We start from the raw sequence: 27470 nt of genomic DNA on the forward strand, positions 1-27470 counted from the left end.
TGGGAAGCTTTTAGCATTCCTGAACTGCAAAACTTCTTGCGCATACTGGACAAAGAGGAAAATGACCAACTGCAGATCTTGAAGAACCGCTATGCAGCTTATAGGGGCAAACTTGAAGAAGCCCTTCGTGGGGTGCTGAAACCTGGTTAGAAAGGGCCAAAGGAGACTCAGGAAAACGCGCGCTACCAAACGTCAATAGAGCATGCCAAACCCAACGTACAACGAGCAGCAGAGAGTAGTTTTCTTCATTCAGAAGACTGTTTGTGATGCCAGGGTAGACTTAGTTCCATAAGCCAGGTCACTTAGCATCTTGCACCCACAAGTACGGGATTCTGCATGTTTGTACATCAGTTTGCAACCCTCTGTGTGCCTAGAGAGTTGCCCAAGTTGTCTTGGTGCAAGCTGTGAAACTGTAAGCAATTTCCTAGGATGCTATGAAATAATACCTTTTTATTTCTTCTTTGCTTAATCTTTACAAGTAAGGATGTGCAAATTGATGGGTTAAAAAATATTATTAAAGCCATTTGGATGAGAATTAGTTAGAGCACTATCTTAGAGATGAAATTGATTTGCACTACCTTTCTGTTTTTGAATAGTTACTGTATAATTTGTGAGAGAACTGTTATAGGTGGAAAGCTTACGCGATCCTGTGGTTTGTACTGTGAAATTGTGGAAAGCTTTTAAGTGGTCTTTGTGAAGAAAGTAAAGAGAAGGTTGAAAAGAAGGTAAGAGTTGGGGGAGAAGAACTCTAATAGCTGACAGGAGGTTTTAAGTTAAAATAGTATTTACACAGAGGAAAGTTGAAATACTAATTCTACACGGTTAAAGTTTTAGTATGTTTTAATATTGTGAATAAGTTTTATGGTTTTTAACTGTGTAAATCCACACTGGAAAAGAAATAAAGATAATAGAAGTGGGAAGGAACGAGAAGCAAAAGCTAAGTAAGAATGGAAATGGAGCTGCACATACAGGTCCCTTTTGGAGAAGCTGATTCCATAAAGGCATAGTCAGGGTTTGAAAAGTGTGGCAAACCTAAAAAGCTGCTTACTTGAATTCTGAAAAGTGGTCCATGTCTCAGATAACTCTGTGAGAAATACCTGGCTAGCGAGGGTGCAGACATAAGCTACAACTACAAATGCATTTGATTTTTATTGTAAGTCAGGTCTTTCCTCTGGCCCAGTGATCCATTCTTAGGCTGGATAATCTTGAATTACCATATCTGAAAGACAGAAATAGCTTCCTCTGCTTCTTTCTTTGTTAAAAGCTCAGTCCGGCAAAGAAAGTAGAATTTCTTATTCACATTTCCAGCCCAGCAGAATGTTAACATTTATTGTCTGTTTTGGTGACTGAGCTTAGTAACTCTTGCTTTTAATAATTCAAAAGTTTTTTTCCTTATGGTTTTTAAACTCTTAATTGAAAAACTGATTACCAAATTCTGCGGACTGCTGATTTACTTGATTTAAAAGTAGGGAAAATGTAGCAAGAAAACTTTTTACTTTAGTGTAAATATAGTTGTTGTTCTTTCAGAGTTATTTATCTAAAAAAAAAAAGCATGTTCAAAAGAAACCAAAGAAGTGGGTGTGCAATAGAAGCATGGAAGCATGAGGCAGATTCGAGTGACTGATACTGTAGTCATTATCATGCCGAAGAGGAAATCAGTTATGTACTGGGGGGTGGGGGAGTGGAGGAGAGCTAAGGATTGAAGAGCAGCAGAAGTTGTGGTGGGGTTTTTTCCCCTCTGTTCTTAATGAGTTTGTTTTAAATTCCCAAGGAATTGTTAAAACTTTGGTGACATCTAATGGATACTGTGTGAAACTCCAAGATGCTTCTGTTCTTCCCCTTAATTTTATGTAATTGTGCCTTTGTTTCCTTTACTTAGTAAGATTCTTTGTAAAACTCTTCACAAGATTTTTAGGTAAAAAGAATTTGCAAGCTTATGAGACAATCATAATGTTTTAAAGAGTTAAGAGAAATTAAGAGTAGGACTAACTATAAAATATATCTAAGGCATATCTTGTTTGTTTTTTAATTTCACATGTAACATTGTAGTGCATGTGTGAGTTAGTAACATTATCCTCAAGTGAGACACTTTATAATGGTTCAGGGAATGCTTTTGTGTTTTGTTACAATTTGTTTTTCTAGGAATGCAGCAGCATGTCGGTGGGTATTCTGTTAACATCTTAATTTATGATCCTGCCCATAGCTATGTAATCACTGCATAATCGCTGTCAATATTGAACCATTTGTTGCTCAGATTTAAACACTGTTTGAGTTTTAAAGTTGAGTATAAAAATATGTGAATTTTGGTTTTACTTGAACTAAACTATCAGTCTTTTTACGTAGGCACATCTTCATTTACTTTAGCCAAAAACCTCAATCAGTGTTGTATGCACTATGAGTCTTGATTTGGGGTGAAGGGGAAGGGGGTGGGGGACCAAAATAAACTTTTATTTTAATTTTGTCTTAGTCCACAGTTAATTATTGTAAGATGTCATGTGTGGAGTTAATTTTCTTCTTTTTTGTTCTACACACTGGCAGTTACAGCAGCTTTAATTTAAAATAAATGGTCATACCTGGTCAGTTTTATCTTTTTTTTTAATTTTAGCATCAAATTGAACTGTCAGAGCTTTTGTTGCAAAACTGTTTTCTTGTCATTATATGATGGTACCAGAATGACTAAATGATGAGGGAGGGGAATGCAGGGAAACATTAAAATATATGTCTTTAAATACAAACATTTAAACTATTTATAATTTTAACAAGCTTACTTTTATTTTTGTAGGGAAGTTTTTATTCCCCTTAAAGTTATTACTGAAATGGCAAAAAAAGTGATGGTTCCATTATTAAAGCTGAAGTTGGCAATACTTGGTTCCGTGACGTGTGTTTGGTTTTTCCTTTACCTGGCGATGTGTTGTGATCGTTTTGTGATTTCTGTGTGAAGCAGCAGTGAGTCCTGGGCAGACACAGCTGGCCTTTAGCTCAAGTGAGGTTTGTCTGGGAGAGAGGGAGGGAGCAGAGCTGGGGCTGTGGGGCTCACAGAACTGACCCCTCCCTCGGGGTGCTGGGTGGGACAGCCCACGGGTGAGTGGTTTCCTTTCTGTTAAAAACACCTTGCAGAAACGAGGCCAATACACCAAAACTGGAGGTGATACCCCAGCCCTCTCTCCCCAGGAACTGCTCTTCACTCCTTTTTATCTTTCATGGCTTTTCAGTGCTTTTCTTCGGTAACATCCATGTTTTATTTTCCGGTTACTTTGTGTTTCATGGAAGTGGTTTATTCCTCCCTGGTTTAATTGGTGGAAGGGAGCTGCTGAGCTGTTTGCTTTGGTCTCTGTGGCACTTCCCTGGGCACCGTGGCCCTGCAGCAGAGGAGATGGCAGTGCCTTGAAGGCTGGTTTATGTGAGACCTCACGGTTTGGTGTGTGCAACGAGCCCATTACGACTGTGTGTGCACTTGGTAAGGCCTGCCAATGGCAAGTACTTCAGCACTCAGCCAGGGTGGGACGGATAAAAGCCTTAAAGATACTGGAGTCAGCAAAGCTGTGACCGTACAAGTCACCAGGCTCTGCCTGTGGCAGAGTTATCTCCACTACCAGAAATCCAGTTCAGCAAAAGAAATCTTGTGTGTTTTGCCTGGATCAGGGGCAGCATCATCCATCTGGAGACTGATGAGTGCAGTGTGGAGGCAGAGCAGGACAGCAGCACCCTCTGGAAGCAGCTGGGCCACTCCTGTCCATGGCAGGGATCGACAGGTTGTCAGTCTGCTTTGTCGTCCTGCAGGCTCAATTTGTCGTGCTGAAATTTTTGAACATTTGCAACAAACCCCACCAGAACTCCATTCCCTTCCTCCCCTCTCCTGTACGTGCATGAGTATAGAGTGGTTTTCTTTCCTTCCCAGGTTCCTTCCCAGTCTCCCATTGATCTAGAACCATTCAGGTACGTTTTCCTCCTTCATTTTAATGTTCAATGGCATGCTTGTGTTTGTTGGGAAGTAACTGTGCTTTCAAAACTTTTCCTACACTTTTCATCTTGCAGGAGCGTATAAATCACACAATTTAATATGCAGGAGAAATAGTTTCTCCTATAAAACTGCAAAATAGAAACACTTTTTTTAATAAGTGAATTTTGAGCAAAACAATGCTGACTAGTGCAGTATTGATACATTCCCAGAGGGAGATTTGTTGGTATACCTCAGACTAATAATAAGGAATAAAACTGTCTAGGATTATGGCAATTTTGTGTTATTCATTTCAGAAAAATAACTCACAGAAGTCTGGATACTTCTGCTGAAACCTCCACAGAATCCTTAATTTAGTCTGAAGTACCAGTTTTAACAAATAGGTTTTTTTTAAAAAAAAAGCTATTACCTTGTTACTGGTATCTCTGGAATAAAATCCTATTACTTCAACTAACTTTCTAGTCCAATGTTTTCTTGTTTCTTACATCTACTTCATAATTTGATGCCATTTTGAGACTTCACCTCTTGCCTTAGTTAGAAGTGAATAAAAAGGTGCAGATCATCTTTACACTCTGAAAGGTTCAGAGTCTCTTACTCTTGATAATGAAGGCATGTGGATGACTTCCAAATGGGTGATAATGTGCATCTGCTACATCTGCTCGCACAAGAAGCAGAGACATGTTGAAAATTCAAACCGGGTAGGAGGAGACACACTGTGATCTCCTGTTTAAAACACAGGTTTAGTGCTGTGAACTGAGGACTTACCTGTTCTGGAGGAATTATTTTCCTCTTGAGGTGTGAATGGGTAAAAGAGATTGCTGCAGTAGCCAGTATGGAGAAGTGGCAATGCCCAGTTCAGAGTGGTTTGAGCCAAGCACTTCAGACAGTGAGCCTGGCTGCTGGCACTTGTTTTGTGGTATTTTTCAAGGAAATACTGCAAAGGCCAGGACATGTTTGTCTGAAAAGCACCTTCTTGTGTTCCAGAGTGTTCTTGTTTGCCCTTGTGCAAGCTGAAATTAGAAGTGTTTTCAGTCGCAGCAGCGTAGGCCTGAAAGGGACCCAGCCCAACACCCTGCACTGAGGCACCCAGTACTAGCAAATGGCTTCTCAAGCTGTTTCCTTCCTGCTTCCCTCAAAGGTGGTTTTTAAAAGTTGTCTTTTTATTGCACTTTCTGTTCTCTACCTCTCTCTCTACAATTTTTGGAAAGGGCAATGTTCACAACTGGAATTTTGAAGTTTTTTTTAAATTCAAGGATTTTTTCCTGCAATTGCCAAACCGAACTTTTCATGATGCTGTATAAAATACTAACTTGGTGCTGTCTTTCTTGTGTGCATTTTCCATGTGGATAAGACAGGATATTACAGATAAGGTAGTTCTGTTTTGCCTTCACTTTACCATGAATACCAGTGAGAGAAGTAGAGTGCAAAACTCCCTTCACTAAGTGTGTAAACCTAAATATAGCATTGTGGCCTTGCACGTAGCATGAGGGAAAACAGCATTACAAGTCTAAGATTTCTCTCTTTAAATACAGAGTCTGGAATGTGATCAGAAATTTCAGCTGTTTCCAGCGTGTCTCAGGAGGAATTAGAATGCCAGTATATTTTATAACAGCAAAGTTCAGCCTCTTGGTTTTTTTCCCAGGCAAAGTTGTATTAGAACACTGGCTCTGAAGCTCTCCCTTCAGATGAACAGGTGCTTTCTGTATGCCAGTAATCCTAGACAGTTCTTTTAATCTAGACTTGTCAGATGATACTTTCAGAATCTGCCCTCTTTGCTCCTAACATTTTTCCATAGATGTGAGTGAGCAGATGTTAGACACTTCTGTATTTTTATCTGCTCTGGTTTGTTGAAGGAGCACTCGCAGTCAGAACTTGTGGTTCTTTCAGTTCTTTGTGGAACTTTTAGTAATTCTGGTGCAGAAGGGCAGCATAACTTGTACAGAGTATCTTCTAACACCTGTTGCCAAGCGCCAGCACTCATTTTTGAATGTAAACAAGGCTGAGTGAAAATGCAGGTAACATGGAAAGAACACAATATCTACCTTAGTTCAATCTATGTAAAGAAAAGATGTATCAGAAGAACATTTCCAGGAAGTTCACAGACCTTACGCTACAAGTGTGTTTTGTTGAACAGCAGGTCTGGGATTGGTGCATAGTGCTGCTTCAGAGCCTGGAGCAGCCCAAGGCAGGACACTTTTCTAAAGGTGGGGCTTAATTGCTGCTGGTGTTGTTTCTTTAATACTCTGCAGAGAAGCTTTTGAAGTTACTATACGATTTCAAAAGACCTGAAATATTTTTGTGAGGTTTTTGCCTTGTTAATTTGAACACTTCAAAAGCATAGGAGAAAAACCACTAAGCAGGTATCTGGTAAAAAATGTAGTTAGCTCTGTACTGTAAGACTTAGATGCTTTTGGTGTTACTTTGAAACATCACAGCTAAGCAAAACCACAACACACCTTTTTTTTTTTTTTTTGGCTTAGCATTTTCATCTTGTAGGAGAAGAGCTATGTTCTTGGTTTGAATCAGTCATTGTAATGTTTTCCTTTCATCTACTGCCTATTTTAGTTAGCTGATAACATGGCAGAAGCCTCAGGACAAAGGTAGATCACCTGAGCTCTGCTGATGCTTTCACTGATTTTCATCAACAGCATGGGAATATCCCCATGAATCTTTAGTCTCATCCTTGATGCCTTTGCTGCCAACACATAGGAACCTACAGAGTCATTCTTGCCAAGCAAGAGTCACGCAGCTGGCTTTTCCCTAGAACTTGCACAGGAAAAATGAGGAAGCGGGTGATTCAGTTGAGTTCTATGAAGTCCCTCTTATTCCTATTTTTAGAAAATGGGTGGATTTTGGCAGCTGGACTAAGTTCAAACAACTTCAACACCTTGAGAAAGCAGATTCTCTGACACACTGAGATTTGTGAGCAATTACTGGACCACAGCTCTAAACACAGTCCAGTGGATATTATCAAAATACTGACAGCTGAATCTGACTAGAGCAGCATCTGGAAAGCAATAGATTAGCACTGCTCTTTCTTTCCAATCATGGAATTCCCCTGCTCCATCCCTTGAATGAAAATTATGGCTGTGTATTTCTTTTTCTAAAACAGGTGCTTCCTTTAGCCTTGTAGCAGCATTTTCTTCACAAACGTGGCTTGTTCTTAGAAATTAATGACAAGGAGATGTGGCAAGCTTCCATGACCCTGATGGTAGAGTCACTGGGGCTGTCATTGATGGGAATGTCTAAGTAATATAGAGCTGCCCTTTCTTGTTGTGCTACAGTAAACTTTATAGTTTTCATAAGCTGGAACATCAAAAGAAAGCAAACAATGTGCAGGCAGCCATTAAATATTTTTGTCTACTTAATGGAATATTGCTACCTCCTTGCTGAAGGAGAAATGAAACTGATACCACATGGTTAAGCAGAAATGCAAATAAAATGCAGAAATACATATTTTAATAGCTTGTGAAAGCCTCAGACTTTAATAGGTTAAAGGTGTATCAAATCACCACCTTCTATAGTTCAGGAAATGTATGTAGTATTTTTAAACAGAATCATCCAAGAAATTAATCTCTGTAACAGGGACTGAGGTGAAGAAGTAGCATGTATCTTATTGTTGGTCACAGTTCCCATTTTGGAAAAAGCCTCACATGGAATTTTATTCTTCCTCTTTCCTGGGGCAGAACATGTTACTCTTAATTATGAACAGCAGTTTCTCCATTGTGCTTTCTGTTTTCCAGCCATTCAACTATACCAGTTTCCAAGGAAATGCAAGCAAATACAGGTTGCATTTCACTTTGCTCCCTCACCTCAGGGTTTCTTCCTGGTGCAAAGTAGTCAGGTGGTGTCCTGCTTTACACTAAGGTTCCCTGTGGCCATATGAAGTAGTCCTTGTTAGGAAGGAGGGCAGTAAAGCAGAGGCTCTTAAAGGCTTATAAAATAGGAATTCAGCCATTAGACACATGACACAGCTTATTCCCGTAGGAAGGTTTAACTCAAGCTCAGGAACAAAGATAGGAAGTTTGATAGGCAGTTTATTTTTTCTTTCTTCAAAAGTGCAGCAGTGAACAGGGTCCTCTGGAAGGGCACTTTCTAAACAGATGTTCAAAACAGCAGAAATAAACTCACAACATGCTACAGCAAAGTATGCTCACATACAGAGAGACATACAAAGAAAATTCATTTTAATTGAATCACAATAAATGACAGCTGTTTCATTATGTTCACATACTGTATTGAGCTTGATGAATCAGTGTCAAATTTAACTAGATTGAAAAGGTATTATACCTGCTTTGGGTGTGTATTTCCATGTACATGTCCCTGCTACAGCTTCATTCCCCAAAATGAAGAAGCCCAGTTTTCTGGGCCCATGCTGGGTAAGCAGGTACTGGTTGTATTCATTTATGCTGAAGTGATGATAAGGAATGTTGGTTTGCTTTAGGGTAACACAATGAAATTAATAATTGTATTTCTCCCTGTATAGTATCTACTTTACCAGATCATTAAAAAAATCACAGCTCTGCTTTTGATAATAATGATTTTCTTAAAAAAGTAAAAAACATGATCACATTTTATTTAAACTCAACTCTGTACCAGTAAGGCCCTTTATTTAAAACTCTGTACATTTAGCATGAATGCCTTCCTTAACCAGGTGTAGATGCAGCCGTGGTCAAATAACACATGAAAGGGAATATCCAGAAGGACCACTTAGTTTTAAAATAACTTAGTTGGGAATTAGATCTGGGTAAGAGTCAAAGATCCTTCACAGTGGTTTTTTTTTTTTTTAATTATCAAGGATAAGAATTAACACTGTTCATTTGAGGCCATAAAAATACTCAGAATTAACTGCTTTGTGGCAACAGACACAAGTGATAAACTGCTCTAAAAGCAATGAAAGGCAGGCAGCTCTTGGTTCCTGTTCTTCCTTGAAATACATGCTTAACAATTTTCAAGTTTTTGTCAAAAGTGGCAGCGAATCAAATATTCTCCTAAGCCACTAAGGACTGATTAATTTAACTCTGAATTTCAATTCAATACAACATTTACTACCTATGCCAGATTTCAGGTATAGTGTGGTTCTCTGATAGTGAGTGTGTTAAATTACTGAGCCTTGGAATGAAATGCTTTACAGGTATGTGCAGACAGCAAGAATATTAATTTGGGTAAAACATCTGGTCACTCATACTGAATAATCTGCATCAATTCTGTCAACTTTCATATTACTGATTAGGCAAAAAATAAATAATTCAAAAGAAAGTGTCCTTGTTAGGGCTTAAAATCACTTTAAGAAAAGACTGTATTAGAGTCATATTTCTGTACCCACAACAAAGCTTTTCTTCTAATAAGGAGCAACAGAATACACATTACTTGCACTGAAACTTAAGCAGAAACTTGATGTACGACCCAGATTTGATAGGACTGATGAGGGTTTAATGTGAAGCAGTCAATGTATTTCACACTAACCTCCACACAGCTACCAAAATTAAGTTTCAACAAAGAACAGGTCTGAATTGCTAGAATTCTCCAAGCAAAACACTACCTACGTGAGCTCAGTAAGAAAACATTTGAGAGCATGAAGACAACTTTGGTTCGGTTTCTAGAGACAAAACAGTTATAAAGGATACTGATGGCCAATAGTAAAGCTTGAGAAACAAAAAGCAGGATAAAGCTACAGTTGTAGTTGTGAAAAAAAAGTCCTGAGTTTTTGAAAGCATGTAAGGAGTTTGACTATCCAAAACCCTCTGCATTTATACAGATACCTCAGCTGAAACATTACCTTTCAAGCTATTTTTTTTCTTCCAAATATTTGGTCACTTCCCAGAGATTTGAAGCAAAAGTTCTATGAAAATCTAAGCTGTAGACCACTACAGAAGTTTGCAAATCTAAGCTACAGTAAGGACGTCTGTGCCTCAGAACTAAAAGCCAAGAAAATTAAACTTATTTTGTTGCAAGCATTGCTTGTATCCAGTTGGTGGATCTGCACACTGGGGTATGCATCTTCACAGTTTTCAATCATACTTCATTGCCTACTTAATGATTAGTTGAAATAATCATGCTCTCTGCTGGGGTGAGAGATGTGAAATAACACTAAATAGTTTTTCTACAGTTTGACAAGGGAATGATTATCAAGTCTGAAAACAGAGTTGATTTGCCCACAAGCAACACAACTTGTCTTGCAGAAGATCCATAATTCAGTGTTTCCAGATGGTGTTTTGCCAGTGAATCTACACAGAAGTTACATGGTAATGCAAGTTTGTGTGTTTTTCAAGATTTAGAAAGATACTCAAGTTTGGGTGCGCATGATGGCTGCATTTCAGATAAGCCTAATCGGAAGGCTGAAAAGACATCCCCCTTTTGGAGGGAGACCAAGTGACTTCTGACATGCAGACCTTTGATGTGAAGGCCACTTTTTGCAGGTTCCAAGTAGTTAGGTCTCAACCAAAAAGCAACACTCTATGAAGCATTTAAACTGCCTAAAATAGCTCTTAGCCTAATGTCTAGTGAGCAATGATTCTATGATTTATTTTTACCTAGTTGCTTTCAAAATAATTTACCTTCAAGAATCTAATCAACATAAGAAGTTAGACAATTCAAGACATTTGGAAGTTAGAAACAGATCACCTCTACTGTGGTGCCGTGGGTGTTGGATTTTGTTTCTTTTAGTACTACTTCTGTTTGTGTATTAAAACAGACTTAAGAGTTAGCTCAAAGCACAGGCACACTTACTTGAATACTTGTTAGTCTCAACAGTTTTTGAACTCACTAGGAAGTCAGTCTAAAACCCTAACAGGTTTTTCAGTAGTACATAGTAACCCAGCCCAGCATTTAAAACCAGGAGGCTGAAATTACATTCTTGTTTGCAAGCTACTGAAGCTGTCCCACAAAATTCATTGGTCTCATCTCAAAGTGGTCTCAGTGAAACAGACTGTTTAGTAGATGGATTTTAATTCTGCACAAGACACTTGCTAGTCAGATCCTACACTTTTGATTAATGCCCTCCTATTCTCTCTTGGGATAGTTTGCTATTGTCCTTAACAGCCTGGAGCTCAATACAGGGAACCTATAATTAAGCATAGATTTTAAGGTCTGTGACACTGAATATGGGCGAGCATTACTGTGCAATAGCACCTGCCTATCTAACCTGACTCAAATACACATTTACTTATTTTTTAGAACAAAATAAACTGTTCAGATTCATAGACATTAGGTTCACCTCTGTGCCTGTGATATGAAAAGGTACTTGAAAGACAAAGGTGGTAATCAACGATCTGAGCAAGACAGATTAGCTGTGTCTAACAATTTACAGTTAGAGTTCAGCTGTAAAATATATATATTGCACAAGGCAACCAGCTAAAGACAAGGGGTTTCCTTCCAAACAGGGTTTGAAAAGCCCATTGAAAGTCTTCCAGCTGTAATCAGCGAAAGTTAACAGAGACAGACCTGCTGCAGTCACTGGAGAAACTGGTTGGTAGGAGCCCATTGCAACAGGCCCTTAAGGGCCTTCCAAGAACTGTGCAGAAAACCTCCGAGCCCGCAGGCCGTGATTGCTGAACATGAGCCGTGGGTCAAACCTGTACCTGGAGAGAGGAACAGAGTCAGTGAGAGCTGTTGGCTTGCAGCGACCAGCACTTCTAGAGAGAGCTCTGTGCTAGAAGAGCTCTGCTACAAGGCTATGTGAGAGGCTGCTTCCTCTGCAGTACACAGCAGTGACAAGTTGTATTACAACAGATAAACTGTAACAACATGCAACCAAAAAGCTGAGTCTCCAAAGAAATAAATCCTAGCTACAATGTACAGGCAGCATAGGGACAGGTATAGCATCAAGCGTTCAGGAGCTACATTCTAACAGAAAGCTTTCCTGTCCCAAATAATAAACTTATGTAGCACTTTGAGGATACCATAAGGGCATTTTAAATACTGCTTAAAAAAGCTTTGGTGCAAATGATCAGTGACTGAGTTTTGAGGCAGAAAGTGCTATTTACTTCCAACAGATAATACAGACAGCTCAGGTCCTGCAGGAAGCATTCTTGCAAACAGCATCTTCAGGAACAATCAGAGCTAGTACTTGGAAATTACCTGCCTATAGAAACCAGCAGAACTTTTCCTGGTTTGCAGGCAAACATGAGATCAGTCTCTTGACTACTGAGAGCAGATAAAGTGTACAGTTGTGCTAAGTCAATGTCTGACAACATTAAAGTGCAAGTATCATATCATCAAATTTATACATGGCAAGTTAAAATATAGACTGACCATTAAAAAATAGCAGCATCAAGAAAACATCTCTATTAAAAAACCAGAATGTATAGCAACAATATATTCCATCATAAATACCCCTCTATAAAAGCCAAATTTAAAAAATACATAGTTCTATTTAGAAGTGTTACAGTAATGAAGTGCATCAGTGTTTACCCGGGATCGAAGACACCTGGTGTACGGCACGTTGCTCCTGAGCAGGACTGCAGCATCATCAGTCGATAGTTCATCTTCTCCAGAATTTCTTGATCAATTGTTTTAGCAATGTTATTGATCTGGTGTGGATCTGCAGTCAAGTTATACACTTCCACAAACACCTGCAGAAGAAAGTTCCTGCACTGTATTAAGTCCTGAATGCTAATTACACTCATATTATTTGAGAAGAATGCTTTACGGCAGCACAGACTCTCAGATGTTAGTCTGAACTCCACTGCAGCAGCCCCACACATAAGCTGTGTTCAGCCATGCAGCTATGTGGTCAAAGACGGGACAGCGTGCAAGCAAAGCTAAGTTTTGCAGTAGCACAGTTTTGTTGGAAAAGTTTCTACTTTCACCTAAAGTACTCACCTGCCACAGGAGATTCTTTTCCAGCACCTGTCTTATGACTGTAAGACTACAGTAAGAGGCCTTGCCTAAGCTGGCAGTCTTTTCACTAATGGATCTCAAAATAACTCAATTTCATTACTATCACATCAACATTCTATACTCATTAGATACTTAGAGCTATCATACCAAGACAAGTGTATTAAATTCTTCATGTATAAAACAGTTGAATGCAAGAATGCTACAGCCCCAAACAGAAAAAGCTTATTCTGTGTGTATGTACTTTGAGTTTTGTCTGGAGGATTTTAGGGCAGATTTGTTTTTTGGTACATTAAATCTCTAGACACTTCTGTGGGACAAATACTGGTCAACAGTATCTTGAGAATGTAGCTGTGGTTTTGTCTGCGCTAGAGTAGGAGGCCTGACTGCAGAGGACACTGATAAAAACTGGCTGAGTTGTGTCTAACTTTGATAAAGACATATCTGGATAGACTTTGGCCTTTTTCTTACAAGGTTCACTGCAAGGTTATAGAAGCCACATGGCTGCACCTTTCCCATACTGCTGGTTTCATTCCACCTAGCTCAGGTATGCAGAGTGACCCAAAAACGCCACAGCCATACCTTCTCAGTAGAAAAATCCCAAAGTGACATGAAGAGTATTCTTGAGTCAACTTTGCAGACTACTTTTACAAAGAAATTGACAAGACTTGTTTAATTTGATCATAATTTGTCAGAAAGGGAAAAACCAAAGTCCAGGGTCTGCTAATTGATATTTCAGTTTCCTGTACAGCTTTTCACACTGTCTAATTGCAAAAACATCTTGTGGGATTTTCCTCCCCTGGCTTAAGTTGCTCATTGTAGACTACCATACAACATGTTGTGTGGTGCACGTTACTGGGCATACCTGCTGTTCATGCTGTGCCTGCACAACTGCTGACAGCATAGTTTGTTAGATCTGTGACCCAGCTGCCTGAAACCCCACATCCTTGTTGGAGCAGCTGTGTGCAAACAAGCACAACTAAAGATCAACCCCGTGACACACCACCTTTTGTAAGTACAGCACGTGCTCCCGTAGTGAGACCTGAGCAGCCTCTGAAGGGGGGACATTGTGTCCCTTATACCAAAACTACTCAAGACAAGGTCAGAGACCTTTCTCACAGTTGTAACTTCACTGCTATTTTTGCCAGACAAACAAGCAAACAATAGATGAGAAATTATTAACCTGGGATTTCAGGTCTTCCCAAGTAAAAGAGTTGAACACTGTACCTCTGCTGTGTTTATGGTATCACAAAATATTTGTTGCTCAAAAGAGACTGCTACATGGAGCTAGGCTAAGAGAGAGAACTGAAACCAGTCCAGCACAGCTCCCTGTGAGGCTGTTAGGTGATACCAGAAGGTAATAACCATAGTTTAGGCCTCACTCCCCTCCCACACCCTTTTTTTCCCCTTCTCTCCAGAACCCTGCTACAGTTTTGGTCAAACATTCGCAACAGGCGATAAGTACTTCAGTGTTTATCCTGCAAGCAATGCCAGTCTGCTTTTCAGAGTACTTCATGGAAACCTTGAGAGCTGATAAGAGTGCAGACAGACACAGGTTGTGCACAGCTGACATCTGCTAGTCAGACAGACTTACCTCCCGGTCATCAAATTCACAGTACTGCAGATCCCAGGAAGCTGACAGTGTCCTTACACAAGCATACGTGTTGTTATAGGAATCTTCACAGACACAGTCTGGGAAGCAGTGCTGTGAAGCAAGCAGCGAACAACAACTTGAGGGCAGAGGATGAACTTTTCCTGTACCAGCTCATGCTAACTGCAGCTAACAGATGAACACCCAGATCTCAATTTATCACATGCAAATTTCCACTGGGGATTTTAAGCAAAAACTCAGTGTTATTAAACTCACCATGATTAAGTGCATTTTGTCTGGGAAACAAATGTATGTACACAGAAGAGAACAGCACAATGCACTTCTGAAGACAGCACCAATGGGATGCTTCACTTTAGTAAAGCAAAGCAAACCTGCTTTGATTTAGAGAGCAACTAGTGACTTAAATAACAATCACAAACAAGAATGGTGCAATAAGGTTACTGAAAGTTTAGAAAGAACATTATGTCACTTCCACACACTTGACTTAAGCCCACACCTTCCTGCATCAGTCTCCAGCCCTGAGGCTCCATAGATTCCCACTGAAACGGTTTTTGTGATCTCTCTGGTCATATGGACATGTCAATTCCACATGGCTGGACATCTCTAGAGCTAGCTCTACTTACCAACACACTGGGAGCTTACATACTGAACCAAGTTAGCCCACATAAACAGGTTTAATTCAGCAGCTATTTCCTAATATGAACAGATCTTGTCTTACTTACTGTGACTCCAGGTCCTAGGCCAGGACAGGTAGGATCACTGCCATTGTATCCTTCTCCTTGGTACTCCACCAAGAAGTCTGATCTCCATGTGACATTCTTGTCTCCTCTCTACAAGAGGTTGACACAACTTAGTATCTACTGTACTGTGAAATAGAAAAAATTCTCCGTGCTTGGAATAACACTAACACTGTCCACTGGTTACTAGGCAGTATCAGTCTTAAATAATTAGCTTTAGGTTTGAAGGTCTTGTGTAACTGGAAGACAAGGATTAAACTCCAAAAACATTAGTACACCTTCCTGTGAGGGTTTAAAATACCATCTTCAATTTATAAAGATCATGCAGTAATACCAAGGAGGAGCCACATGACCAAGTACTACTATCCTACAGACAAGATCCCCACAACAAGACTGTTTCCCTTTGATTTGTATCACATTACCACAACAGATGGAAAAATATACGCTTGGCAAAAAAACAACCAAGCAAAAAAAAGAAACAGCTTTAAGACACAACTAGTTTTAAGCTGATCTATTTGTAGCTGCATTTTAAAAGACAGAGGAAGATGAAAGTTTACAGTTAATGTACAGCACCACCACAGGCATATGCAGCAAAACAATGAGTTTCAAATTTGATTCCACCAGAGTTTAGAACAGGTGCCTTTTACCTGCTTCTGTCTAAAGAACAGCTTAAGGTTTGGATACAAGGTTTCAAGAGCAAAGCACCATTTTAAGTCTGGATGATCTTTCCAAGCTTACTTTCCAAGTAAGCTGCCTTCAATTTATAGACTAAATTTAATTAAAACTAAACAGATCACCAAGCAGCTTTATTTAAATAGGCTTCTGCTCACCTATTAGAAAGGTCAAGTTTACTTTATAAAACCACATGCACTCTTCTACAGTTTGGCAGGAAACACCAGTTCTACTGAAAATGGAGTCAAACCAAAGATTTAATAAGAACAGTCTGCTTTTCTCTCATTCCTATGCTGAGAAATGCTAAGGAAAAGGGGAAAGAGAATGCAAGGTAGAAACAAAATACAGGCTTCAAAAGAGGAATTATTACAAATGTGAGAATTATCCAAAGGATGACAACTTTCTATTATAATATGACCACAAAGTTGTAATGCTTATGAAAATACATCTGCATTTAAGCATACCTACTTTTGTCACTCAGCTATGAGCATCCCACTTGAAAACAACATCAAAGGAAGAATCTGGGTTATGAGTCAACCTAATCTATCAAAGGAAGTACTACTGACTTTGAAGAATTACCCCTGCAAGAATCATTGGTTGCTGTCCCTGTCCCTACTTACCAACAGCGGCAACAGTGACATCCCATCCATCTGGGTCTTATTCAAGTCATATCCCGCAATATCCAGAATAGTGGGACCCAAATCAATATTTGCAACAAGCATCTGCAGGATGAGAAGAACTTAATTTCAGAATTTCAGAACCTATTTTAAATACTCATATCCCGTAGGTGCATCTAAACACTACCTAATTTCATTTTTATGGGCTGATGAGCCCCATAACATTGAAAAGCAATGGTAGGGAATTTGGAAAGTGAGTTCAAAATTAATTTGCTTGTGTGGACTGCAATGGATTAATTTGATTCAAGCAGGAACGGACAGCTTTTTTCTAAGGAGGCCTTTGCACTTTTTACCACTATGTGTATTTCATTTAATGGATACATATATATGCAGGGTAACAAATTAGTAGCCAAAGTGGTAACTGTGAAACAACATAAAAAATAAATCTGTACTGGGACTTCACTTCTTTCTTACCTTGTTTGTCTGATTTGGTTTTATCCCTGGTCCTCGAACAAGCAATGGAACTTTGATATCAAACTCATAGAGCTGCCTTTTGTCTATTGGCAAAGAAAACTGACCTAAACAACAGAAGATGGAAAAAGTTAAATTGCTTCTTGTTTACATTATCAGCCTTGTGTTACCATACAGTGGTTTGGGTTGGAAGGGACCTCACAAAGATCATCTAGTTCCACCCCTTCTGCTACGGGCACGTTATTTGCCACTGGCCCATTTTTAAAGAAGAGAGGTTTTAAAACTTGAACTATATTAAGAAATTGGAGGACAGAACAGATAACTTCAAAGTATAAGCCATAACTTACAAATCTTAACAGCTTAGATGCTGTACTTTTAGTTGTACAACATGATACAGACAGTTTTTTGACAGATTTTTACTGGACAACCCTCTTATACCAACTCTTCCTACAGAACGCAGAGACCCTTCCTTTATTTCTGCCCTAATTTTATGCATACCAGGATACACTTGTAGAAATTAATGCTGAAAACCACAGCCAAACAAAAAAAAAAAAAAGCCAAAACCAAAAAACAACAAAAAAAAACCCCAAAACACCAAAAACCAATAAAATCCCAAACACCCTACACTGCAACTCCAGATTGTTTCGCAATTCGTATCAGTACTTCTCACATATAGCTTTCCACAGCTGCTGTTCCCATTTTCTGGAGTGGTCATGAGGGTAAAAGGTTATGCAATTCCTGGATCTCCTACAAATAAGCAGTAAGCAGTGAAAATTTTACCAGTGTGGAAGCCATTGTCTGATGTGTAAAAGATGTATGTGTTGTCCAACTCTCCATTCACTTCCAATTTCTTCACGAGTTTCTCTACCAGGTCATCTACCGATAGCAGAGTTTGCCACCTATACAGAAACAAAGTACTTCACATATGAGTGTGAAAAATTTGGAATAACCCTGACTGCAAGTAGGGCATTTATACTCTGGTTCTAGTCAGCAGCATATGCATTGTAAGTGAATTATTTTGCTTACAAATTCTGAAAAACTTCATAGACTACTGCACTTTTTTTTAAGGCTGCAATTAAAGATAGAAATACATTGTTTGTTCTCAGTTCTTCTTGATTTCTGTACTGTCTGTGAAAAACATCAAAATGCTGATTACTTCTTGTCTGGACACAGTGAAGACCAACCTTGAAGCGTCATTGTGACAAAGAGTCAGTTATCTTCTGCAAGGTCACTTGTTATTAGTTCTTTATATGTAGTTTAATATTAAAATGCAAAACAACCATGAATTTAGTTGTCTTTATGGGAGCCTTTCTCCTTGAAAACTGTACCAGTTGTTTTGTGTTATTCATGTAATGTTAGGGTCCATTATTTCAGTGTATCTAAAGCTTTTGACAGCTACAAGTTCTTTTCTTTGTCATGGGATTTGCTGCTGAGAAAAGTGATTGCTTCCACTACCCTCTACAGACTAGTATCATGCTGAATTAACTACAGCTACTCAATTCTTGGATTCTGATGTCTCTCAGCTTAAAATTTTGTGGCATAATTTTACCTTCATGTTTTATAAAGCAAAAGTCTGGAAAATCTTGGGTTTCCATCTCCAAAGTGACAAGATAATGCCTGGTAACAGCTCAAAATGAAGATCAACACTTTAGGTAATGTTTGTTTCAAAAAGAAACAAATATTTCTTTACATTAAAGAAAGCATCTGTGGTGCAAACAAATACCCTTGCTCTTTATTAAAAAAGGGAACAAGTCATGTCTGCACATTATTCACCACATCCCCTTTATAAAAAGGAATCTAGCACCTCCCCTGGCCAGTCAAGCATTCCCATGTACAGACAGAGACAAGATTAATAAATCAGATTAGCTGGCAGACAGATCAACTACATGCGATGCACATCATGTAAGAAACTGGAATTAAGTGAAGTAGAAGGTAAGGCCATTTTTTTAATAAACCCTGTGGTGCACTGAAAGAATAGAGAGACCAGGTGTGATTGGTCTTTTTTGTGACAAATAATGGCAGCATTTGTGAATATGATATTTCTATACCATATAAAGAAGTCAAAGTTTATTTGCAAAATGTAAACAAAGTCAGGAGGTCTTCTCAGACAAGTGCCAGAGAACCATTAGGGGTAATCTGATATCAATTGTTATTAGAAGTAATCTGGTATCAATTGTCAGATTTACTATAACTTTTTAAAAAAATCCACACCTTACAAATTCTGATTAGAAAACTTGAGCAACAAAAAAATTCTTACCGCTTTCTGTAAGCATCATCAAGAAACTGTATTGAAGAGTTGCTCATTGGAGTCTTTGCTTGGCGAATTAACCAATGCTTGTTCTAAAGAAAAAAATCAACAAAGATTAGAGTATTGGAGAAATATCAGTTCTAAGCCTTTCTTAGAGCAATTACAAAAACAATTCCTGTGAAAAAGTCAGGCAATGCTATCAAACTGACCTGACTTCAGTTTTCCCTGTTGCCTCATGTAAAATCTAAGTTTCAAGAGTAAGATACATTACAGCTCCATTATGCTCAGCCCTTGGTGAGAAGAAAAAAGATGTGGATCTTTTCAAAGCATTTCAGGGAAAAAAATTGTGAACGGATCTAGGGAAGGCTCTCTCAGAGGTAAAAGAGTGATAATGTAAGACAGATCTGAGGAAAATGTGAAGCATTGAGCATCACTGTAAGATTGGACTTGGCTGTTAGACAGTGCCACTATCAGATTCTTGGTAGTCTAAGAAATCAGGGCTGGTGACTAATGAATCAAACAGAACATTATTATTTTATTTAGATTTTGACTCCAAAATCTTAATAAAACTTTTGACTTTCTTTAGCTGCAGCATCATGGATTCTTCTAGATGTATTCCCAAATTTCAGAAACAGCCCCTTTCTTTGTTTTCTCTACCTACACCCCCAAAGTAACAGAGATGATGTAATTCATATAAAAAGTGATAGTCCCATACTGAAGGACCAGTGTGAGCTGGGTCACCTGCTGTACACATACTTGTGAAGGTGTGTTGTGAACAAGCTGAAAGTTAGTAATAGTGGGGATCAGAACAAAGAATACAGTCATGTCAGGGCAGCTTTACACTTCTTCATTTAGTAGGTCAGAGATGACCCACTCATCACCCTCAGCTTAAGCCTGTATTTAGGTGATCACTCCTCTGTGTAGAGCCTCCTGTTATACAATTTCCCTCCTGTCACAAGCAAATGACTGAAGAGCTCAGGCTTTAGGGACTCACAACAAAGTGACTCATATCTCCTGTAATTACTCAGTTCCCTTGTTTTCTGCTCTTGACTACCGAAGGAAAGATTTTTGGTATGGAGACTTAAAGTTATGTCCAGTTTACTTTAATTTTGTTGCATTCAGCTGTTTCTTTTATAGGAGCTGTAAAACAATTCTCCGGAAAGACACAGTCTATCCCAGCTGGGAGAGGAAAAACAAAGGATTTGTGATGTATTTCCTATCTTCAGTCAGCCGAAGTTCTTCAGAGAACAAAGGAGCTGGCAACATCACCAGTGCACCAGCTACCTTTCACAAGGGCTGTGCTTAGAAGAGGAGCTTTGTAAGGCACAACCACACTGGGTAACTCAGGCAGGTAAGCAACCTAGTGCAGCAGAATCCTCCTCTTTGAGTATTTTATTCCTCTTACCTTTCTCTGAAGTTTCAAAAACTTCACACAGCACTCAAACACCTTTGTGGATTTCAATAAGCTTCACACTCAGAGGTCTCAAATCTGCTTCCTTGTCATGTCTCTTTCAGCACTTAAATACAAAGCAGTCCACCAATCCTGCTGCCTCCCTAAGCTGCATTCTTGGAGAAACTTTAGGAGATCAAGACAATATACAATGTGTTGCAAGAATCAGAACAACTGAGCTTTGGTGTAGGAAAAACAAGGCATGCAAGGGAGATATCCAACATATATCTTAATCAACTTCTCTTTTAGAACAGCTTAGATAAAACTCATCTGGACTATTAATAATTCTGCTTGGGAATCCAAGCTGCTGATAATTTCATACAATTTCTAGCTGTGGATCCAAAGCAGAAGTTAAACTCAGACTCTGACCAGTGATGTATGCAAGAGCTTAATTCCTATTTTCCATTCTGCCTAAATGGTTCCTCTTAGTAGCCCTTGCCCACACCCAGTACAAGGAAGTGAGGCAACATTTCTTTAGGAGTCAAGACTGTACAATCCAAGACTGTCAAGCAAGCATTACAACATCAGCGAGGGTCTTAGCCTATTTATATCTTTACTGCAACCGTAGAAATCATGCTTGCACCAGAGAACAGTGAAGCTCTAGAAAACACTGAAGTTCCAAGAAGACTTGGGCTTCAAGACCACAACACTGCCAGCTGCAGAAACACACATAGCTGTGTCGAGGAAGGAAGGTAATGCTAGTCTGTTCCTCTACTAAAACTGCTGTATCCACAGATATTAATTGCCAAACCTTAAGTCCAGCATTTTGTTCTGTGTTATACAGACACAGGCAGAGCTTTTACACCACATAAGGGAACTCCACAGTGTATATTTTGCTAGCTGCTTACTTCACTGGTCAAGTTACTTCTAAATTACTATTTTAAAAGCACTCTATTACAGTAATGGAGTCTTAAGTAAAAATCTGGAATCCCTTTATGGAAGAAAAAACCTCAGTCTGATTCCCACTCTCTAGTTTGAAACTTAAAAGGATTGGGCTAAAATATTTGTTACTGTCTGCAGCCCTTTTCTGTTCTTTCATTCATGTTTTTCTATCATACTGATTAGCACATGGTCATTTTGCAAGCTACAGTCCTCAGCTAAAAACAAGTCTCATCCTGTACTACAGGAGTCACAGTGACCTGAGGTATGCCTGGGCTCCTCATAGGCATTTAGGCAACATTATCTCAGTCTCAAAATTAGAAGCAAATCTTGAAGTGAAATAAATGAACACTGAACAGCAATGTGTTCTAAATTTTAAATTACCTGAATCAAAAATACAAAACTTCTGTAAGTTTTCACCAAATTAACTACTTGTGAAGTTCACATACTGGAAGAGTATATTGCAGCAGATTACTCTGAACTAGACCATATCTGGCCATATTTGCTAGCAGAGGAAGGAAGGATGTCTGAATTTGTAACATTAGGTTATTTTAGCAGACAAGTTTTCAAAGCACTTACTAACCCTGGGCCCTAGGGTTCATGATTCCAGAGTCCTCTGATTAATCTGACGTGCTTTCACCCCAGGGAAGCTTTGCCATGAGCTCAAGGAATGGACTGCCCCCATCCATGAGCAGATGTGTGAAGGAAGACAGGGCTCTTGCCATTCTTCACCCAAGCCTTTGAGTAGCACATTACCTATGTGCTCCCCTGAACATACCGAGAGCAATCATAAGAAATTTTTAAGAGCTTCAGAAGACTCTAGAAATGGGACACAGAATTCACTTTTTGTCTTTATCAATCATAACTCCATTGTACTGCCATATCACTCTTGCCACTATGTTGTTTTTTCACAAGACATTAGTGTGCAAATATCTCAAAGTCACAACAAACTTACCTGACCCTGACACGCACCAATTTAACATGATTGAACAACCAGCAGTCATAGTACTCGCCTATTCTAACATAACATGCAAGCCAGGGCCACTGCCTTCTGCTCACAAACTAGAATAACCTACATGGGTTCTTGCTAGTTAGCTTACCTTGCCATGAATATTAAAATTGCTGTTTCTTGGTGCACTGACATTCTGAAAGCTCTTTGTATACTGTGGAGCAGGTGTCCAAGGGGAGTGAGGTGCTGGCGTTGCAATCATCATAAAGAAGGGCTCAAAATTAGATTTGTACTCCAAGAAGTCCAATGACATGTTGGCCTGTGAACAGTGGTGTTGGAGAAGAAGTCATGCCTCAAAGGAAAACAGCAGCTATTTGGCAAATCCAAACTAGACATTCATGACTTATTTAGAGCTTGGTAATACTGCAAACATTTAAACTATTTCAAAAACTTACTGCTTACTCATCTACAAATGTCTAGAACAGCAGCTCATAATAAAAAATAACCCCAAGTGGCTCATGTTAAACAAATAATTTTTCTCACATCTTCAAACAACTTCCTACTTCAGACCCTTGCATTAATTAGACCTGGAAAGCTCATCAGAAGTTTGGGCCTATTCCAAGTACAACAAAGTCCACCTGTACTCTGGTTTAATCAAGTAAAATCAGAGCTTTCTTCAACATAGTCCAAGTATGAGACTTTAAGACACATCTCCCATCTGACAGGTCCCAGTTTAAGAGCTTCAGCTTTCTTCAGAAATAGCAATAGTTCTGGAAAAAAAAAAATTCAGCCCCACTGTTTATAGCCTATGCTCATTCTACAGTAAGCTGCAAGATTACAAGGGTTGAAAACAGGTCTGGTGAAGAACAGTGCCAAAATGCACTCACTCACACCACTGCACTTTCATTTTTATTTCAGCCTATACACAATTTCAAGTAGCAAGTTAGAAATTGTGAGTTCCATTTTCACTTCCCCTAGGTCAGCCTTTAAAACTAAAGCTTCAAAGGTATTACTTGTAGGTGAGTTCTTCAGTATTCAAATCTTGCAACATTTTTTTTTCTGCCTGAATTAGTATACCCCATTTTGGATATCCTTTTCTTTCTCTAGGAAAAAAACAATACACCAGGAATTCCCCCTTCCTTCCTTCTAAATTTAGCATCTAAGCAAGTAGGGCTCAACTTCAGTTATACGTCAGCCGAGTCAAGAAAGGATAAGAACCATTCAGAAACTCATAGCATTGCCAACTTTGATTTCATTAGGAGCTTAAACTGCAACATGTGAGAAGTGCAGTAAAAAGATTCAGGTGTTTGGATGCTTAGTACCAGACTCAAGTACCCAGGTGCCCTTACACCAGAAAGCTTGAGGATCACATCATGCAACACAGGAACTTTCCATAAGCAATTTATTCCTGTGCACTGCCCAGCAAATGAATTTAACACTGTCTCTGAAATGCTGAGTACATGTTTGGTAACTACAGGAAGAATGTAGAAGGCAACAAACTGAAAATCATGATACACTGCTGTATCAATAGGTAACATACCACAAATAAGCAGTTTATGCAACAATGACCTGTTGGACAAAATGCTTACGAGCTGCTGAAGGATCAAAAAAACCCAGTACAATGCCAGTAATAGGATAGTCTCACTTCTGGCTTATCAATTCCAATCTAGCTTTAGACAATGTAAATCTAAATTTAATCAGACAGCTGTTCAGTACCCTTAAAAACATCAATCAGTGCTGTTGCTAGTAAGCAGCTGTCTGCGTTCAAGTCCCCAGCGGAATTAAACTCCTCAGGGTCTCAATGGAAGACAAGACTGAAGGAGGAGACATTTCTAGAGAAGAGTTTTAGTGAGAGCTAACCTATACACTGTAACACAGTATCAATCTATACACTGTAACAGCACATCAAATTATAACTCCAGCTTGGCAGATGGGGAGACAATCCCCGCACCCACAGCCCCTGCTACTTGCCAAACAGGGCCTTAAGAGAGCTAAAGTAACTCTTCCATCCTTCCTTAAAGTATCTGACATCTTCATTACCTCTATTTTATGCAGATAAATAGGCTAAAACCTCCCCTGATCAGCTACACATTGCCCTCATATACTATGAAGGACTGATTAGGCTTTAATATTTACAAGTTATCAGACTGATGGAGTTGGAGACTACAAGATACTAACACATCATAATACCTAAGAAACAAAACATGGTGTGAAGTTTAACTGGGTCAGGATTTCATTTGGAAGCATGTAATCTGTTAAAGAAGTTGCATATTATAATGAAACATATCATTGTATAAAGTAATTTAAATCCCTGCCTACCTGTTCCTCCTGCAGCACAGCAGTCAGTATGAATTCAGTGAGGCTACTGGATAGCAAATGGCCAGCTGGAACCCCTTTCCTCTCCACAGCTCAAATATAAACCTGTCATTTCTAAATATACTCAGTCTCACTTTGCTGATAAATGCCCACGCACACCCACGACAGTACAATTGTCCATTTGTGAACTAACACAGCCTAACAAATTATCTCAGCCTTTCCCAAGTCCCCAGCACGAGGCACTATCTGGTCATAAGCAGTTTCTGTACCACACATTGCAAAAGTTCTTACCAGTACATCTGTCAGATAATCTACACTGTAGTTCTCGCCATGCCTTCGTGCTTTGCCATTTACTGAGAGAGTATAGTTGTAGTACTTCGAATTTTTCTCCTGTGAAAAAGAAAAGTGACACAGACACTTATGCAAAGCAACACTTACATCGATTACTTGAAATAACCCAAATTAACTGCCCCCAAGCATTTGTCAAATAGATTATGAGCATCTGCCATAAGGATACTGCAAAAATTCTCAAAAGTGGTCTCCATCAACAAAACTGGTCTCACACTGCTTTGGCTTTACAAATTGCTTTTTTTTTCCTCTAGGCACTCCATAGGAGCACTCCTTTAAAAGCCACAGATCTGACACACAAGGAAAAAGGGGAAGAAAATTTGCATTAAATCATTAGATATTCTTTTCCTACTCTTTCATGACCAGCAAAGTTAGAACATGAGTTGTATTATAAAGCAACCAAAATTAAACAAAAAAGAAAAGTCGCATACCAAAGCATACCAAAAACTCCATCCAGGAGGGACATGACCTACTCCCCCTGCATCCTCTGCTCCATACTGAAAAAAGAGAGATCATGACTCACAGTTTCAATCATGATGAATCAAAGCTAGACATTATGTTTCACATTCATGTACTTTATTCAACACTACTCAGAAACCATGTCAAGCCAAATTCAATTTCAGAATGTGGAAAACCACATATATATGTATATAAAAACACATGTAGGACCTGTTAAAGAAACCAGGGTTCAATAACTAGACAGCAACTGAAAGCTTAGCAATCATCAGTAAAATTTAAATATTATTCCCTGCTCCATTCTGCACGTGAAAATATGCAGAGACCCTGGAGAACATAGTGTACATATCAAATAATGAGCAGGGATCAAAACATCCATGTGACAAGACACTTGCAGGCTTCATGATAAGAGTTCACAAGATACTAAAGAGAATTCCACACAGACCAACAGCTTCCTTCATCCTCCCCCAAGAGGGGTAGGAACTTCAAGTAATGCTAGCCTCTTGCCACCTCAGTGCCAAATAATCTACAACAACTAGCCTTTAAGACAGCAAAATAGGGAAAGTAGCTGCTGAATCAGTGCCAAACTCAAAACAGAGGGTGCCTTAGAGCAACACAACGGGTTTTCTCAGGGCAGCCCTCTCCAATCTACGTGGCTCGCCTAGCTGCAGGCATGAGAGACTCTGCTGAGTCAAGGGATGCTCAGAGGAAGCCAGCTAAGTTTCCCTTCCCCTTGCTGCCTCAGGAACATCAGCAGACACAAATTCATGCCTGGCTATGAAGATTCATGTTCCACTGTTTTATTATACCACCGTTTTCCACCATGAGATGCAAAGAAAACATGCTGTTAAGAAACCTGTAGCTCATATAGCTCCTAATCCAATTCCATCACACAAGAGGAACACACAGCCTTACAGCTTTTAGAGCTGAATTTTACATCCTACTATGAACTACTAGAAACTATATCCTAGTTAAAAAGACAAAAATACTAAAGCACACATATACAAGTGACTCAATAATAAAGTGTTGGGTAACTGCTGTAAGAGCTCTGAAAGTACCTGTTCTCCCACAAATTTGCCTCAGTGAACTCTTAACTCTAACAACAAACCACAAAAAAACAACAAAAAAATTCTAAACATCAAATACCTCATTTAAATACTTTCCAGCAAAGAATGTTTGATAACCACACATAGCTTTGAGCAGCGCTGGGAAGGTGTATGGTTCTTGAATCTTCTGCCATAACTTGCTGCTACAGTTCCCTTCCAGAGTGTTATTGACAACATGATGATTATGTGGATATTTTCCTGTTAAAATGCTAGCTCGACTGGGACAGCAAAGTGCACTGGGGACATACTGGAAAACAGAATGAGGAGATTTAAGACTGGGATAGTAAAACAATTTTATGCCAAAATTTATAGTTTTCAAATATCAGTTAACAGGCTGACTAATATATTAAACAGTAAAACCTACTTCTTTCTAGACACCCAGAATTATATCCGAAGTACTAGTAAAAAACTGCGCATGAAGCCAGTTTCAGGCCTCTGCAGCACATGCCCTTCAACTTCTCACCATCAAACCGGACACGGTTTTTAGACAGGGCAAGAACCCACTAAAATACTGTCGCATCGTTGACTCACTCCATTATTTTAGCCATGGAGGTATACAAGAATATGAAAAGAGTGAAGTGACTTTTCATTGTGCATGAAGCAAATGAAATCTTTAAGCAGCTTCTTTTAATATTCAGACTACGCAGTTTTACTTTACAGATTAAGGAAGTGAGCACAAGTGCTTTTAGAAAGTGAAACTACAGATTTTGAACATCACCTTAAGTTATAGTCATTTTGAGACCTAAAAGTAGGTAGCAATTGAATTTTAAAAAGCCCACATCCAAATCTACAGGTTTCATGAAACTGATACCA

At 39.1% G+C, this 27470-nt stretch overlaps 2 protein-coding genes across 11 annotated transcripts in view; one reads left to right on the top strand and one right to left on the bottom strand.

Annotated features, from left to right (window-relative positions):
* RASSF3 (Ras association domain family member 3) overlaps positions 1-2864 on the top strand; it is a 105431-nt gene extending 102567 nt beyond the window's left edge. For all 4 annotated transcript variants that reach the window (XM_041465663.1, XM_041465664.1, XM_041465660.1 and 1 more), the window contains one exon: positions 1-2864. In XM_041465663.1, the coding sequence (XP_041321597.1) occupies positions 1-150 (150 nt within the window). In that variant the 3' untranslated portion in view covers positions 151-2864.
* GNS (glucosamine (N-acetyl)-6-sulfatase) overlaps positions 2406-27470 on the bottom strand; it is a 25897-nt gene continuing 832 nt past the window's right edge. Inside the window, exons 3-16 of one of the 7 annotated variants that reach the window (XR_005954958.1) lie at positions 26698-26904; positions 25527-25592; positions 25039-25137; positions 22583-22750; positions 19163-19245; positions 17686-17804; positions 16909-17012; positions 16438-16539; positions 15131-15238; positions 14391-14501; positions 12371-12531; positions 11402-11538; positions 4724-4968; positions 2406-3795 (exon numbers count right to left, since the gene is read on the bottom strand). Coding sequence is in view for 3 of the 7 variants with exons in the window: in XM_041465656.1 (XP_041321590.1) it covers positions 11454-11538; positions 12371-12531; positions 14391-14501; positions 15131-15238; positions 16438-16539; positions 16909-17012; positions 17686-17804; positions 19163-19245; positions 22583-22750; positions 25039-25137; positions 25527-25592; positions 26698-26904 (1413 nt within the window). In the remaining 4 variants the exon portion in view is untranslated. Of the gene's footprint in view, positions 4969-7977; positions 11539-12370; positions 12532-14390; positions 14502-15130; positions 15239-16437; positions 16540-16908; positions 17013-17685; positions 17805-19162; positions 19246-22582; positions 22751-25038; positions 25138-25526; positions 25593-26697; positions 26905-27470 lie in introns of those variants that run through there. The other 6 variants (XR_005954957.1, XR_005954956.1, XR_005954955.1 and 3 more) reach the window with 6 other exon arrangements.

This window comes from Pyrgilauda ruficollis, unplaced genomic scaffold (assembly GCF_017590135.1).
Source record: "Pyrgilauda ruficollis isolate IOZ18807 unplaced genomic scaffold, ASM1759013v1 scaffold19, whole genome shotgun sequence".
Classification (NCBI taxonomy): Eukaryota; Metazoa; Chordata; class Aves; order Passeriformes; family Passeridae; genus Pyrgilauda; species Pyrgilauda ruficollis.